Source organism: Protopterus annectens, chromosome 3.part1 (genome assembly GCF_019279795.1).
Source record: "Protopterus annectens isolate FY-2018-M chromosome 3.part1, PAN1.0, whole genome shotgun sequence".
Classification (NCBI taxonomy): domain Eukaryota; kingdom Metazoa; phylum Chordata; order Ceratodontiformes; family Protopteridae; genus Protopterus; species Protopterus annectens.
Window position 1 is genome coordinate 128,691,181 of NC_056732.1, and position 16,705 is coordinate 128,707,885.

The window sequence follows — 16,705 nt, forward strand, 5'->3', positions numbered from 1 at the left end:
CAAGTGGGTGGGCCATGAGAGGCATACATTATGTTGGCACATGCACTTGGTTGGGAAGGTTATAGTGGCTAGTCTCCTGAAGTGACCTGGGGAGTAGTGTAGGCTAGTACACCCGGTAACAGATAATGGTGGGGCCATGGTAGGATTTGCTAAAGCCAATAATAATAGCTCTTGTGGAGTAGTATCAGGGAATGGACATTCATAAGTATAAGGACATAGGATGTCCTCCTGATGATGCAGAATACCATTTCACCATGAGAGGATATGGTTAAGGCCATAAACCAGAAATGAAAATGCTGTAATGGCAGCCAGTATGACAACTATGCTTAACAGCTCTCCTATCACTGGGAATGAATAGGCCAGGAATGGCTGTAACCCTTGGAGGAAGAAAGGCACCAATGTATCATGGAAGGTTGTTGACCACAGCAGGCATTGGGATTGCAAAAAAAAAATCAAATAATGAAATAAGAAGTTATGTACCTACCATAACGTTCCATGTTAGTTGTCTTCTCTCCTTCTCTTTCTTTTGATGGGTTGGGCCCGATCCTCGGCTCCTCCGCACACTAACTTTGCTTTAGCTCGAGAACCTTTTTTAGGCAGGCTAGGGGAAGGAGGAGAGGTGAAGAGAAGAAAGAAGAAGAGACACAAAAGGCTGTAGAAGTAGCTAACTCCTAGTTGAATGTGCTTTAGTTTTTTGCACAGCTGTTTGTTCAGACACCCTCCTGGCAGATGTAATAGCCACTAGGAATGGTCCACCCTCCTGGCAGATGTAAATAGCACTAGGAATAAAGTTTTCCAAGAAGATAGGGAACGGACATAATATTATGATCTGCTATCCCGACATGAAAATAGAGAAGCAGCCAACTGAACTGCTAAGAAGTCCAGAACTGCCTGAACAGGGCAGTGAAGGAAGTGGAGCAACCATGCTGTGAGGTTGAGAGAAATTGACCAGGCATAAAGAGTCCCTGGGGCCAATCCTGGTCAGAGCCGCCTCTGGGGATGGCTGGATAGGAGGGAAGAGGCTGAAGTTAAGACCTAATACCTTTAGAACCATTCTGGCCTGTACCCCTTTTTGTTCTGTAAGGGTAGCTGACATCGAACAGTGTTTAAGTTTTGCGCTATGAAGGTCTGTAAGAAGGGCAGAATTGACTGAAGAGAGTGATTTCGAATCTTGTCTCCCTGACAGACTTGTTGAGTTCTGCTGAGATCAATATTGGTCTCAGTCTCCTTTTTTTTTGGGGACCAAAAGAACCTTTGAGTAGATTCCGGCCGTGAATGGTTCATTGTGACTGGCTGAATGGTGTCCCTTAGACCGGTGGTACATCTGGGAGGAACTTGAGGGGAATGTCTTGAGTGAGGAATGCCAGGCTTTCTGGTACAGTGATGGACAGCCGGGCAACACCTCAGGGATGCTGAAAGGCTTTTCAGGAAGAGACTCTGTTGCCCCCTTCTTCTTGGACCCTCTGTGGATCCTGAACTACTTCTCCCAGCTCCTTCAGGGATATCTCCTGGAGTCTGTGTGTGTGACAAAGATAATTAACGACGACGCCAAAGGAAAGGTGTCGCTGATCCCATCTTGCTTTTTCAGCAAGAGAAGTGGCAGAGATGTCACACAGTACAATAGAGGGAGGAGCTGCGGGAAGAGACTGCTGACTGATGTACAGCCAGTACACTCACTCTTCACCTCCTCGGTCCTCCCAGGGCAGGCCGAGAGACCGTCGAAGCTGACTTGAGCAATCTACTGACCACTCTCTCTAGGTCATGGACTGACAACCTGGACGACCTTGAAGATCGATGGTGGCTCGCCTCTCCGATAGAAAGAGGCGGGCAATGTCGCGTCCAAGGAAGGAAGGCTCGACCTCTTCCCTGAAATGGGTCATCGGAGATATTATTGGATCCTGTCGGCACGATTTCACGGAAGCCGAGAGCCGACCAAACTATCGCCCAGCCGGAGCGCGAGCCGCCACCAGAGATAGCGGTGGCCGGAGGAGCGAGCCGCCGACACGTGTGCCCCACATGGGGTGGTCGGAGCCGGATTACCCGACACGATGCCCGTGCTGCGGGACGGTGCCGGAGCTGTCGGAACCGCACAGTGGAGTGGTCAAAAACAGCCCACGGCACCGAAGCACGCCAGCGGCGTAGATCAGAGTCACACTTCTTAAAACCTGAAACCCTCTGACATATGGTGCCCAAAGTCACAAAAGTGAATTACTTACCAGAGCTGGTAAAGAGAAGACCTCCAAGCGAAAGCGCGAGATTTATAGTTACTCAACTTAAAGTCAAGAAAAATCATTTAACCCCTCCTAGTCATGTTACTGAGAAATGGGAGTCCTTAGTTTTTGGCTCCGTCTCTGTCTCTGTGACTTACCTGAGTTTCACCTATGGACAGCACATAGATACACCCACTCTAGGTGTCTCATTTCACTAATGAAAAGTGACAGCATAAAGGGCACAAGTAAAAAGTGAGAAAATTCATTGTGAATAGAGTTGGGGCATTTCACCATTTAACCTGGGAAATATGGCACAATTAACACAGGGAGATGACAAGTTCAGATACAGACAAAAGCTTAGACTATGACATACATATTCAGGGGGGAAAACTTCTCTTCAGTCAATATCAAGAAGTCTTTTGACAGCCTCAGGACCAGCATTTAGCATGTGGAAAGGGGGCTATCATGATGTGATTTCTGTAGTTTATGCATATATGGTAAATACGCCACTTAAACAGCAGCAATCCATTAATAAATACCATGAACCTGTCCACTATCCTTTATCCATTTTAAAATGTTCTGATGCCATATGTTTTTGGCTTGGCTTCAGTAATTAGACAAACATAGGCTTACCACCTTTTCAAATGCTCAAAGTGGGACATTTTTTGTAGAAACATCAGATTTTGCAGGGCAGAACATACCCACAGCCACTATAAAGGCCACTATAAAGGACAGAACTTCACTTTTTTGCCAAAATAAAAGCTTATTCTTGTAGCATTTGAGTTGCTTATTCTGTTTCTTATAACATTTAGGTGTTTCAAATACAAAATAACTCTTTTATGCAAGTATTAAAGAAAATAAAAGAAACAATTTTGTCCTAAAATCTCAGGACATTTGCCATTTTTTCAATTTTTTGCAGGACACAACTGCCCAAACAGGGACTGTCCCTCGCAAACTGGGACAGGTGGCAACCCTAAACAAACGTATGATATTTTTAAAAAAATACCAGTATTAGGTTTCCAAAGAAACATCCTCTCTCTCTGTATGCTTGTGAATCTGTTCAGAGATGATTTTAAGACTTTCGTGACATTTAATGAGCAATCTATCAGAAATCAAATGACATATTGTGGAAAACATTTTGACTCTGTGTCATTTCTTATGATGTAATGGGCTGGAGTAGAAAGGAAGGAGTATAAATAGAAAGTGAATGGTTGGTGGTACAATTTTATGTGAGATTCCTTCCCAGATGTTTGCCAGTGCCATGCTCTTGTTTTTTCAAATTTAGAAAATATTGTCTTTGTTGCCCACAAGGGAATAGGCTATGCAACCATGTATATTACCATGCATATTTACATTAAATTAGTACACAACTAAGATTATCCAGGCTAGACAACCCTAAGTGGTCATAGCTCATATGAATGGTATTGTACTGGGACAGCATTTTGGAAACCTGGGTCCTGATGTTTGAGAAACATTCATTCATTTCTTATTGCAAGTTATTACTTTTAATTGTTCCACAGTGCCAATAAGGAACTGTAAAAACGTATATAAAATCTGCTAAAATACTTGGGGACTAGTAATATAACATTGGCTGTTTGTAAAAGCCATACATGTTGAGAAACAGGGTTAGTCCTTGGTGATTTAGGTTGCAAACTGCTAGATCCAATTAATGGTTGAGAAAGGGGGTCATACACTAAGCTGGAGCTCTAGAGACTTTGAGTGCTGTAAGCAGCTGTGTACAACTGTTACAGGTTCATAGCTAAGTACCAGACCAGGTGCCCTTGCAGGCCATTTCAAGCCTAGCCAATATCCCATTTTGTGCTGAAATTAACCTATCCCATTTGGTAAGATATTGACCTTACACATTCCATAGTCAAGAATGATATATTACACCTGATGAGAATAACTGGGATCATACCATTGATAATATTTGGGGACCCACGCATGGGATAAAGCATTTAGAAGTTACCTCTGTCCATTTGTAGAACAGGTAGTAGTCCTGAGGTAAATTTTCTGTCATCCATAGATTAAAGTTGCTCTTGAATATGAACAGGGATGAACTCTGTTTTATGTGGATGAGGTCTTTGTTGCAGAGCAGTGGTATCCTCTGTGAGATTTCTGTGTCCCTCCAGACCATTCTGTTGATGTTGCAGAAGCAGTTTAGATCCCTAAACCAATTATTTCTGATGCCATTTGACTAGCCAATGTGCAAGAAACTCCATCAGTATTGGGTCAGAGGATGCCCTGCATGCCAGACACTGGTCACTTCTTAGCAGCCTATAGGATACAGAGTACAGTGACAGGGCTTTAAGTCAGTCCATGTAGGACATGTTGCTTAGGACTTGAATCCTTTTAGTAAGGTACCTTTGTGGATATTCCAGTTGTTGTATGTGTCTGGGCAGATGCATGTCTGAGATGGCACTATGTTTAATAATTGGCCTAATGAGGGCTGACTACAGGAGGTCAATGACCTCCCTAAATACATACACAATCTTAAAAGTGTTAGAAAAACACTTTTCTGCTGGACTGCCTTGACTGCCATGCATTGCATTTAGAAGGCAGGTTTCAAGAATTGCGGACAGATGTGTGTGTGTGTGTGTGTGTGTGTGTGTGTGTGTGTGTGTGTGTGTGTGCATGGCCTAAGGATTATAACTGAATTCAGAAACTTCTAAGAACTCAGGACACAAGGCAGTAAGGACTTTAACAGATGTGAGCCTGCAGAAATCTAAACTTGGGATTCAGCAACTGACTGTCTGGGACAACATTTCCATTTTGCAGTCTACACTCCAAAGCCTGGAGATGCATGCAAAGGGGTTACATTTGAAAGTTCAAAGGTTGAAATGTTGAGCATACAGTGTTTGGTTGAGAAGTGTTGAACATGCATAATACTGAATGCATGGGTTTTTAAAGTGTGTGGAAACTGGGAAGTGGAGTGAGAGTTTGTGCGTTGCGAGTAAGTGTGGATTAGGGTGATGGGTTAGGTAAAGGTGATAGTGTGTGAGAGTTTTGGGGGTGTGTGTGTGTGTGTGTGTGTGTGTGAATGTCAGTGTAAGGGTAGTGGTTAAATTAGGTGATAGTTGTGTTGTGTTGTGCTGCTTTGCATTGTGTGTGTGTTTGTATTTTGTATGTGCTCTATGTTTCCGATATTGTGTGTAGTGTTAGTGTTAAGGGAAGGGTTTTTCTAAGGTCAGATGAAAGGTTAGGATTAGAGGCAGGAATAAGGTTAGGGCTGGTTTGCCGGAGGAACACCATTAGTATATCTCACTAAACTTATGAGCATAGTGAATAAGAACAAAATTAAATGGACATCCGCAGACGATCCCTTCAGGAAAATACTTTTTCTCTCTGGAGGATAACCCTTCTTTCTGAGAAGCATCATCTAAAACAAATTGTAGCATAAGTCTGGCTAGAAAAGTGTACAGGATTATTTCTGTGCTGTTGCATACCTTTACAAGTTATAGTTACATAATGATGTACTATACTCCAAACGCAAAACACATCCCCTGACACTTTAATAAAGGCTTTGTTTACTGGACAGTGCATTTTCTCTGCCACTGACATGCCCATCAGGAACTCTGTTTTTGGAGCCTGCCATACTGCTTGCTGTCCTTGTTGTCCTGGAGGCCACAAATACTGTCCTCTTCCACTTGCTTATTGCAGCTGTGGGCTTCTTTGTGCCTACAGTGAATTTGCCACAACCACATGTGTCTGCAGCAGAACTGCAGTTCAGCCATGTGCCTCCAGCCGGTCTTCCCTGCAGGGAAATATCACTTACATTATTAATCCAAACCTGTTAATATGACTACTTTGCAATCAGAGGTGGAATTATTTAATAAAGCAAACATTTCATGACTATTCAAGGAGGATTTAGTAAAAGTACTCATATCATGATACAGCAAGTCTGATATGGTGGCCCGAAAAAAAATCAGATGTGCTAGGAAGAAGCATCTAAAGGCAAGTTTGTTACAGAAGATGACAAACACTATTTGTCTCCTCCCACAAAAATAAATACATAAAATAAAAATACATATTAAGTTCAGAACAATAGTGCTTCAGGGAAGATGACAATTTCTAGGTGCAGTGATCTCAGAGTACAATCAGCTACTTTTAATTTAATGTCTGTTATAAAAAACCTGTGTTTGTCATCAGATTATGCCTCATTTGCCCCCATCCTCTCTTCCTAGCACTCTGTCTCTCTAGTGGATAAGGTGCACATTCTTGTTAGCAGACATTCTTCTCCTTCTGTCATTTGATCAGCCTTGCTTTATGTCTGCTTCATGCATGGTTGCATGTTGTCTTTTTTTATTCCTTAGCTTACTCAGGATGGACATTCCATCTATCTATAATCCGCTGTGAAAGTGCTTCTTCACATCACTTCACAGTCATTCGCTACCTCTGAACTACTCCTCTTTATCTTGTTCATGTTTATAGTAACTTTCATCAACTCTCCTTTTACAGCAACTGACTGTTTCATTAAAATTTGAGGGAAAGGCTATATATTATGAGTGATAAGGGGAAACTCCCATACCTCTTTGCAGGGGTCTTTTTCTTCTATTCCAACTTACTTAATATAACATTCTCCAAGGTCACACTACCTCAGTGGAGGTTTTGTAACTTAAAAAATGGTCTGTTATTATTCAAAGACTATGGAAACTGATCTATAATTACAGATGATACTTAAATATCTCTTATCTCTATTTGTTCTTACATTCCTTCAGATTATACATTTTAAATACCTTTACTGCTTTTTCTGAGTTCAGGCTTATAGGTTGTGAAACATTTCTTTCCAGAGACAATTGGTTGGGGACAGGGGACAAGTATTGTGCTTGCTGTATAGTATGTGATTTTGTATTTACAACTTGTAGAGGTGTAAAATGGCACATAGCAAATCCTATACGGTTTTCTAGTAACGCTAATTCTACAATATGTGTTTAGGCAATGCTCCCTGGATGCAAATGGTTTTCCTCCAGGGATAAAAGGCATTCTTCTAATCAAGAACTCTCTGTGGATGTACATTAATGTTTGTTCTTCCTGCAGTACAGTAAGACATTTACTGAGATGTACAGTAGGCAACAGAACTACAATTCAGCCAGGTGTCGCACCAACCAATTGTCCCTGCAGTGAAATGTCTTGTAAGCTATAAGCCATATCCCCATTTAAACATAAGATGGGAATATAATGGCAAGACAAGTTTTGTAGGGCTATGTGCAGTGTTACATTGCAACTGGAAGGGTTACTTGAAATGGCATGTTTACATTACAAAGTCTGGACACTTTCTTTGCTCTCATGCCATTGTGGACATGCAGATCATTCTGAAAATGACTGTGTCATTTAATGTGAAAAAAGAAGCCATGTGGGCACTTAACATGTTCGCATCAAATCACTTACTGTGTGCACTGATAAGTCCCAGAAATAATGAGTCATAAGCTCAAGAGGGTAGTGTAATGCTGGACAAAAAACATAACATCCCATTTTCAAATCTTTACGGGGGACAGCTCCAAAAATGATTTCTAGAATTTATTGGCAACTCCAAAACTCCTAGTCATTTTGTAATGCATCTTGCATCAAGAAGTTGAAAAGTCAGGTAATGCTGGAACACACATTACCAGTATCTGAAGAAGGTGAGATAGTTCGGAAATGTGCCTCACCAACAGGAAAGTTGCAATGCACAGAAAGACAGCTAAAGTGAAAGTACAAACTAAATGATCACCCTCTACCTTGAGATGAATGCCATTATGCTTCAAAGTTCTAAAACTGAGAAAAGTAACCTGCCACTATAAGTCAGAATGTTGCTATGATATCATGGAATTAAAATGCAAAACATATGAATTATTTTAGTTAACTGAAGCATGTTGCACACAAAGGAAAGAACTTGATTACTGAGGTTCCTTTTCAAGCTTAACAATTTTCTTGATGAGTAAATATTGGAGTTGCTGAAACTTATGTGAAAAATACTAAGTTAGGTTTGGGTTATATTAGACGTACATTGCTCTTCTCAAAAACAAACTTAACAAAAAAACTGCTGTTCAAGTCTGCAAGAAAAAGCTCAATTTTTAAATGAGAAGATTCTCAATAAATACATGTAGCATGCAAAAACTACACAAAGTAATAATCTTTTGCTGTGACTTCAAACACTACTGACATATGACTGTCTATTGTGCCAGTCATTGAATTATGACCACAGAAAGGGAAAGGCAATAGAAAGTGACGAGCTAATAAGAAATCGCAATTCAACTTACTGCACAATACCCTGCAAAGACTGGAGAAGCAAAGTAACATTTTTAGAATGTGTTTATAGCATAAATTATGTGTAAGTATTACATTTTGCAGAGGTCCTTAGCTGCTTTGAAGCATATATGGTACTGCTCTGTTGTACATATAGGCTCATGTCATGACAAATAGAAATAAAATGTTATCTTTTTCAATTCTGGATTGAACCTAAAACCTTAAGCACAGCAGGTGGGTGATTTTAACCAAGAAACCATCTGAGACTAGCATAATTATATAAGGACATAAAGTACATTGAACATAAATGTTTTTCTTTCATAATAGAATCACTAGAATTTCCTTTTTTCAGAAATGTTCATTTGCACACACATGCTTGCATATGTACAAGCATGCATGTGAGCATGCACACACACACACACACACACACACACACACACACACACACACACACACACACACACACCTTAACCAGTTGCCAGATACAATTTCAATTGAGATGAAAACTGGAGAGTGAAGAATTCAAGAGCTTCAGTGTAATATGCTGATGTTTCTCAGGTCTGCACTGTTAAAGGTACCACAATTACTTGAGGAAATTAATCATATTTAACATAGCTGTTTTCCTTTCAGGTTAGAAAACACTAGAATTTCCCCTTCCTCATATTGAACTTAACATATGTTCGCACTGTTGTAAGCCTCTGCTACTCCATGGATGACAGCGAAAGGAACAGACAGATTGCTGCTGAAGCTAAGCTGTCATCACTATAAGTAAAGATGCAATTATTTGCTAAGGCACTGAGCCAGGATTACCAAAGCTGTGTATGTCAAACACTCATATGTAAATGTCCATATATAAATACCTCATGTCCCTTCATGTTTTCTGCCATATTTTCTAACCTGATGTTCAATGACCCTTCACCTGTCTTATCCAGCCTTACGGCCCTCTTATTGCCAACCCACTATTTACAGCCTGTCTAATCTCTGTTGTCTTATAGACAATGTGAACCTACTTCCAGAAACTGACAGTGTTTATTGTTTCATATTTTCTTTTCTTTTTATTCTAGCCTAATTGTCTGTGTCCTTTGATTGTACATTCCATTTCTTGTTGCCTAAATATTTTTGAACATGCATATATTGTATTTTGTACTTGAAACATTTATGAAAGAAGCTATTAACTACAAGTAAAGAAACAAAATAAATAACAACTCTCATGTCGTAACTTCTTTCTACAGGGAGGACCAAAGTCCAGAGTCCTGAAGTTATTGAGAAATTCATATCATTTTGCCAGCAACAGGGGCTTACTCCAGAGAAAATTGTGATCATGCCTGAATCAGGTAATGATTTACAAACCTTGACAAATACAAATCTAGGAATTTCAGTCCAAACAACTTTTATATGTATGCAGACATTTTCTAAGGCACTTAAAATTAAAAACAAAATACTTGTTTTAAATAAAGAGCATATCTGATTTATGGAAACAACAGAGGGCTACAAAATGGCTTCTGGTAGAATGAGAAAGAAAAAGTAGATTCTTGTGACTGATAAGTTTTGACTAGTGCATTTCAGGACATCCACTTGTTTTAATTTGACATTCATTTAGAATGCCTTACTCAAACTTCATAACTAGTCCTGTTCTATGTACATGTTTATGCCCTACTGTTATAATGTCTACAGAGTTGTTGTTTTCTGAAAGGGGAACATTACATAATTCCATGATGTCCTCATAAATTACATTTTGGATCATTTATCTTATAGTAAGAGAAATTTGACATATTTATTATACACAAAGTATTATTTATTTATTTATTTCACATTTGTTGACCGGGATTGTCCGACTGAGCTGAACAGCCCTTTTCCAGCAGAGGCCTGGGGAGAAAAGCTCCAACATATTATACAATTTTCATTATAAATTAGCATTAAACAGCAATGTTACAGGATTATTACAAGGCATTAAGTAGCAATACAATGTTATGCAGTGTCAATAATCAGGGGTATAGCATAACTATTTCAAGATGTATAAAAAGAAATATGTCATTAAGAGGAGTATAGTTTTTGGGGTAAGTGGTTACAAAAACCCAGTTTTATCATGATGTAGTTGCATGAAGGCAAAACAATTACAATAGAAAGTTTCTCTGAGGTAATTTGCTTAATAGATTTTAGAAGACAGTAGAAAGAGTAGTCAAGGAAGGTTAGGGAGAGCTAGTGAGAAGAGTGAGTTAAGGGCAGAAAGTAGATTAAGGTATGAGAAGTAGGGGATATTTAAGGAGGGAGTGTGCAATGGCAGGACCAGTGACTTTTAACGTGCTCTTTTATGGCGGTCTTAAATTGTTTAGGATCTGTAAGGGTCCTGATTTCCAGTGGGAGCCTATTCCAAGCAATAGTGGGGTGATGGCTGTACATGTTGCGTCCAAATTTAGACTTGGGTTTGTAGATTTGTAGTAGGTCTTGGTTAGAGCTTCTGAGAGGTCTGGAGGGAGAATAATGGGAGATGAGAGGGGGATAGTGCTGGGCAGTAGGAAGGCTGGCATAGGACAGAATGGATGATCTGGAGCTGAGAGAGAAGACGCTGGTGGGGTAATTCAAGTCAGTTTAGGTGTTTTAGAGGGAGAGAGTGATGGGACTTGTAGGTTTGCTGGGCAGCAAAATCAAGCTACCTTGTTGTAGGCAGATTCAAGTTTGGTCAGGAGTGCTTGAGTTAAGATTTGTGAGAAGTTGAGAATTGTACATTAGACTGGGTAGAAAGTAGGTACGAGAGAGTGTAATCTTGGCTTCAGAGATAAGGAATTTCATGTTACGGTAAAGGAGTCCTAGTTTTGAATGAGTCCTTTTGATACAGTTATTCACATGCAAGTCAAATTTAAGCTGATCATTGATGGTTATGCCTAAGAGCTTACTACTGGATTCTACCTGAATGGGAGTTATTACGGGACTGTGTGGAGAAGGAGGGTTTAATATTTATGAACTTTTTAGGTAGGAAGAGTAACAGTTTTGTTTTTTTAGGGTTACAGATGAGCTGGTTGTTGGACAGCCATGTTTCAACTAAGTTAAAAGATGCCTGAGTAGCTGAGAAGGGCTTAGAGGGAGAGCTGGCTGTGGTGATGACTGTAGAGTCATCTGCATATTGCACTAAAGATGACTGAGGACAGGAAGTATAGAGCTGATTAGTAAAGATATTAGAAAGTAAAGGCCCTAGGATAGATTGAGGTCCACCCATTTTGACAGGGAGAGGAGGGGAGAGTGCAGAGTGCCATCTCACTGATTGAGATCTATCAGTGAGGTAGCTGGAGAACCATGCAACAGTATCAGAGGAGAAGTTGAGGTTAAGCAGTTTGTGCAGTAGAAGAGAGTATGAGACAGTGTTGAAAGCTTTTGAGAGGTCCAAGAATAGGCAAGAAATAACTTTATGGTCATCCATGGCTATAGAGACAGTGTTGAAGAAGGATAATAGAGCTGTAGTGGTGCTCTGTTTGGATCTGAAGCCGTGTTGAGTGGGTGTAAGCAGATTTTCCTGTATTAGATACTGCATAACTTTTTCATGTATACATTTTTCTAGTACTTTAGAGAGAGGGGAGAGGATAGTGACAGGTCTAAAGTTGGAGATATCAGAGGAGTTACCTCCTTTGTGTATAGATAGAGTGCAGCATTGTTTCAGGTTGGAAGGGACTTTAGATTCAGAGATAGTGCGATTTATTAGGATAAATACAGGAGAGCAAGAAAGTCAGCTGCTAGTAGAAGAAAAGTGGAAAGAATATTGTCAGCTGATGCTGAGCATGGTTTTAATTTAGAGAGTATAGAGTTTTGATGTAGCTAGTAGGTACAGGTTTGAGGGAGAAAGTATTTGAGGAGATAGTATTATTAGTAGGTTCAGAAAAGTTGGAGATCTCAGTAGTAGAGGAGTTTGGGTTAGTCAATCAGTTTGCTTTCAAGTTGGTTATATTTTATTTTGTCATGCTGCAAATATTTTAAGTTCATTACCTTTCTCTTCGTGTTCCATATTAACTGTTCTTTTCCTCGACAGGAACAATCAGGTGAAATAAGGCAGAGAATTACAGAATTCTAACTCTTTATTCATAACTTCTTAAGAATGTAAGCAGATATTAAACAGTCAAATGCAACAACAAAACAAACAGTTTAAGGTCTATTAAACATAAATATATTCCACATAACCCTGTGCTACTTGTTAAAATAATGTTCAAATTTCAAACATTACTTTCATGCTGAAATAGCAGGTAAAAGAGGAAGTTTGATTAGCTAGGGATTTCCCTCAATTTCAAGCTCCTGACAAGTTCAAAAGGGTACTTACAAATTTTACTCTGTGTGTGTATATGTGTGTGTGTGTGTGTGTGTGTGTGTATATATATATATATATATTTATATGGTTTACCACAGTATAACCGACGGATGGATGGTTGAGCCCTGATGACCGAAAGGAGTGCAGCAAATATGCACATTGCGGAACACAAATGTATTGAACTGCAAACCCGCACCCCCTTTGTGACCCTTGTTAGCACTCATTTTGGATGTAGAGCACTCGAAAATGTCACATTTGGTGGTTTTGCAACATTCCGACCATTCGACATGCAAAACTTCAGTTACCGGAATCGATCATTGTTGGGTTTGACTGCCGTGTGTTCGGTTATGCGGTGGTAAACCTATATATATATATGGATCTACTTTGTTTCATTGAATCTCATTTCACTGAATTTCATTTAACTCCAACCACTATATATATATATATATATATATATATATATATATATATATATATATGTGTATAAGGTTCCTATTAGATGTCTGAATGCGTCTTGGTCGAACTTGAAAAGTTGAAAAGGCAAAATGACGAAGTGGCATATTCTTTCCCTGGGAAATAAGTCACTTGGTTGCATCCAATACTTTGCTATTTTTGTCACTGTAGTGCAATCTCGTAGTTGGTATATTTAAAACTTTATGTTTTGTTTTTTGGAACAAATTTGTTTTCCAAGGGAAAGAAATCGCTGTTCTAAGCGTTCGAGTTTGTAAGCTTTCACTTACATGGGGTCGATAAATCATCGTTCGCTTTTCTAAGCATTTGATGATTTAATATAGACCCTATATATGTATGTGTGTGTGTATATATATATATATATATATATATACACACACACACACACACACACACATATCAGAGTAAAATGTGTAAGTACCCTTCTGACCTTGTGTCAGGAGCTTGAAATTGAGGGAAAGCCCACAGCTAATCACACATATCAGTGCCATATATACTAAGTTCAGTTCAGTGAAATGAGATTCAGTGAAATGAGTTTTCAGTGATTTGTGTTTTCAGTGAAGTGGTCTGGGTGAAATGAGATTCATCTAAACAAAGCAGACCCATGTATAAATATATATATTTTATATATATATATATATATATATATATATATATATATATATATATATTAATATATATATATATATGGATTCCATACATTTGGTCGAATTACACTTAGTCGAAAATGATACCAGGCATTGCACTTCACTGAAAGCTCACTTGACTGAAAACTCACTTGGTCGAAGTTCATTTGGTCGAAAATGGAATATAGCCCCTGCCCCACTGCAGTGCAACCCTGGAGTGAGAAAATTAAATAAGGGGGTGTGGGGGGCACAGTCCCCCACAATGGGGGTGTGTGGGGGGTGTAGCCCCCACATAATTTTAATGTATTCACTACTATAATAAGTTATATCCATTAGAAATGCATTAATATATATATCTTTAGTAAAAACTGTTTGTTAGCATAATGTGGGGGGCTGTGCCCCCACATCCCCCCTTATTTAATATTCTCACTCCAGGGTTGCACTGCAGTGGGCCAGGGGCTATATTCCATTTTTGACCAAACAAACTTTGACCAAGCTAATAAGGATCTCTCGATTAACATCTGAAGATACTGTGTGTTTTCAGCAGTTTGAGCTGCTGAAGTTTATGTTTGTGGAAAGAGATTATCCCATCTCACTATTAACAGAACTTCAAGATACTGTTTGGGCTGGCAGGAAAGATAGACATGCTCCTGTTATTAGGGATGGAACCAATGTCCTGCATAGGAATGAAGGGACTAATTTTGGAAGTTACCCTAATATGGTATTACATTTTTCCTTGGATGCAAGGGACATTGTGGACATACTTAACAAAAACCTGGTGTCTTTTACAATATGATGATGCCATCAAGAAACATTTTACAGGAACACCCAAGTTTGTGTTCAAAAATAGAAGAAATATTAAACAATTATTGGAAATGCTGATAAAGTATTACACTAGTGTCACAGTCACCATGAAGTGTGGTCATTGTGGGCAACATGAATTTATTAACATAGATCCTGGCAGAATGTGGGTATCTAAATTGACACCTTTTACTAGTAGTGGCAAATTTAACTTTTTTTCTAAGAAAGTGATTTATTTATCCACGTGTGAATCATGTATAGCGATCTACTTGGGAAAGACCAAGAACGCTCTTAATAAGATAATTTATGAACATTGTTACAGTATTAAAAGCAAAGACTGCAAAAGTGCTCTAGCTAAGCATTCACAATCCTGTGTTGGTTTTAGGGAGTTCAAGTTTTTGGTTTTTGAGCAGATAAAGACCGGTGCTTTTGCAGGTGATTGGGACAACAGATTATTACATCATGAAATGATTTGGCAGCTCAGGCTGGAGACTGCAAACTTCCCTGGCTTGAGCAAGTGAACATAGGAGTGAACATAGGAGTAAACATAGGAGTGAACATTGGAGAAGGGCAGCTAACATTTGAAGGCAAACTCTGACTTTGCCAGCTAGGGAAGCTAAGTGTTATGGGAGAGGGAGAAGTAAATGGACTGGAATTCATTGTCTCACAAATTAGTGCCATTTAAATTAATTAGAAAAAAAGGCAGCAGTAAACAGCACTTTGAGCGTGTTCTGTGGCATCTGCACTGTTTCTGTTTTTAAGTAGTCATCCAGCAGCAGGGAATGTTACTTACACTGTTCTCTTTTACTCAGTACTTTGTACACATGCAACATCTATGAAATGACAGGAACTTTAGGCAAACGGAGGCCTGCATGATGTAGCATTTTTGAGCCAAACAATGATTTCTGGGATACTGGATGGCAACCTGATTTATCCAAACCACGTCAATATGCCAGCCTCCAGGTGGTCAGAGTCTGGAATTACATATAAAAATATTGAAAATCCTGTAAATAATCCCAGAGTGCTGTTAAAGTGTAGGAAACATCATGCCATGATGTTTTAAACATGTTTTGTTGAGTCTGTGGGTGCGGTACTCCTTTAACTTAGGAGATAAGAAGCTAATATATGAGTGCAAACTTGGCTGGGATTTTCTTCTCTACTGTTTATTTGGTGCTAGCGCTTGAAACAAGTCATTGTATAATCACAATGTTTTAAGTTATTACTGTGGAAGGCTGATGCTGATTGGCTCCAGTACGGAGGTGTGTCTACTTCAGCTGATTTTATTCATGTTTTTTAAGTAGCTGTGACCTAGTCTATTACACGGTTCTGAAGAGGTCTATCAAAGTAGTAAATGCTTAACCGTAGTGATTGATTTTAGTTGTTTTGTTTGTTACAGTGTTTGTATTAAACATTAGTTCCTGCTACACTGGCGATGTCCTGGATTCTATTTTTGTTGATTGGCAGCATTTTGGTTCCTGTTCCAATAGACTCTGCTTTTGGTTTGTTTTATAATTAAGAACTGTGATAGACCAATAGGAGGAGGGGTCTTTTCTTTCTTTCAGAATTATCATTATCTCTACCCTCCAAGATTTTGGAGGACTTGCCCCTTCTAATACGGCATTTATTGTGTCTGGCTACATAGGCAGCGACCTCTGTCCCCCCTAGCCAAATAATCTGTGTGATTTACCCCCATTCATCCTGTCCCTAATCTCTTTAAGTTCCTGTACCATTATGGACTTAACCAATTCTGTTAGTTATTCCTCCAGTTATCCAGGGAGGTATAATGAATCAAAGAACTGCCTGAGTCCTCATCTGCCCTAAACTGGTCTGAGAGGTATAGCTCCTCAAACTGGTATTTTTAAAATTCCTCTAAAATCATTCCTTGTTGCTCTATTGTATAGCTACCACTGGCCTGCTTCAATTTAAACACTAAAGGAGCCTTATTTGGCTCAGTCTCTGGTATTCTAAACCCCTGAAGCCTAAGTCTAAGTTTTTGTTTCTACAATCAGTTTTCTTCTGGTATAATTAGGTCTTTCTTTTATTGTAATATTAATTTCTTCCTGAGCATCTCAAACCTAATA

General features: G+C 39.2%; 1 protein-coding gene across 1 annotated transcript in view; it reads left to right on the forward strand.

Moving 5' to 3' along the window:
- Window positions 1-16,705, forward strand: part of LOC122798037 (lipocalin-like) — a 177,399-nt gene that overhangs the window by 109,478 nt on the left and 51,216 nt on the right. Inside the window, exon 5 of the mRNA XM_044066658.1 lies at window positions 9,668-9,769. Coding sequence (XP_043922593.1) covers window positions 9,668-9,769 — 102 coding nt within the window. The remainder of the gene's footprint in view (window positions 1-9,667; window positions 9,770-16,705) is intronic.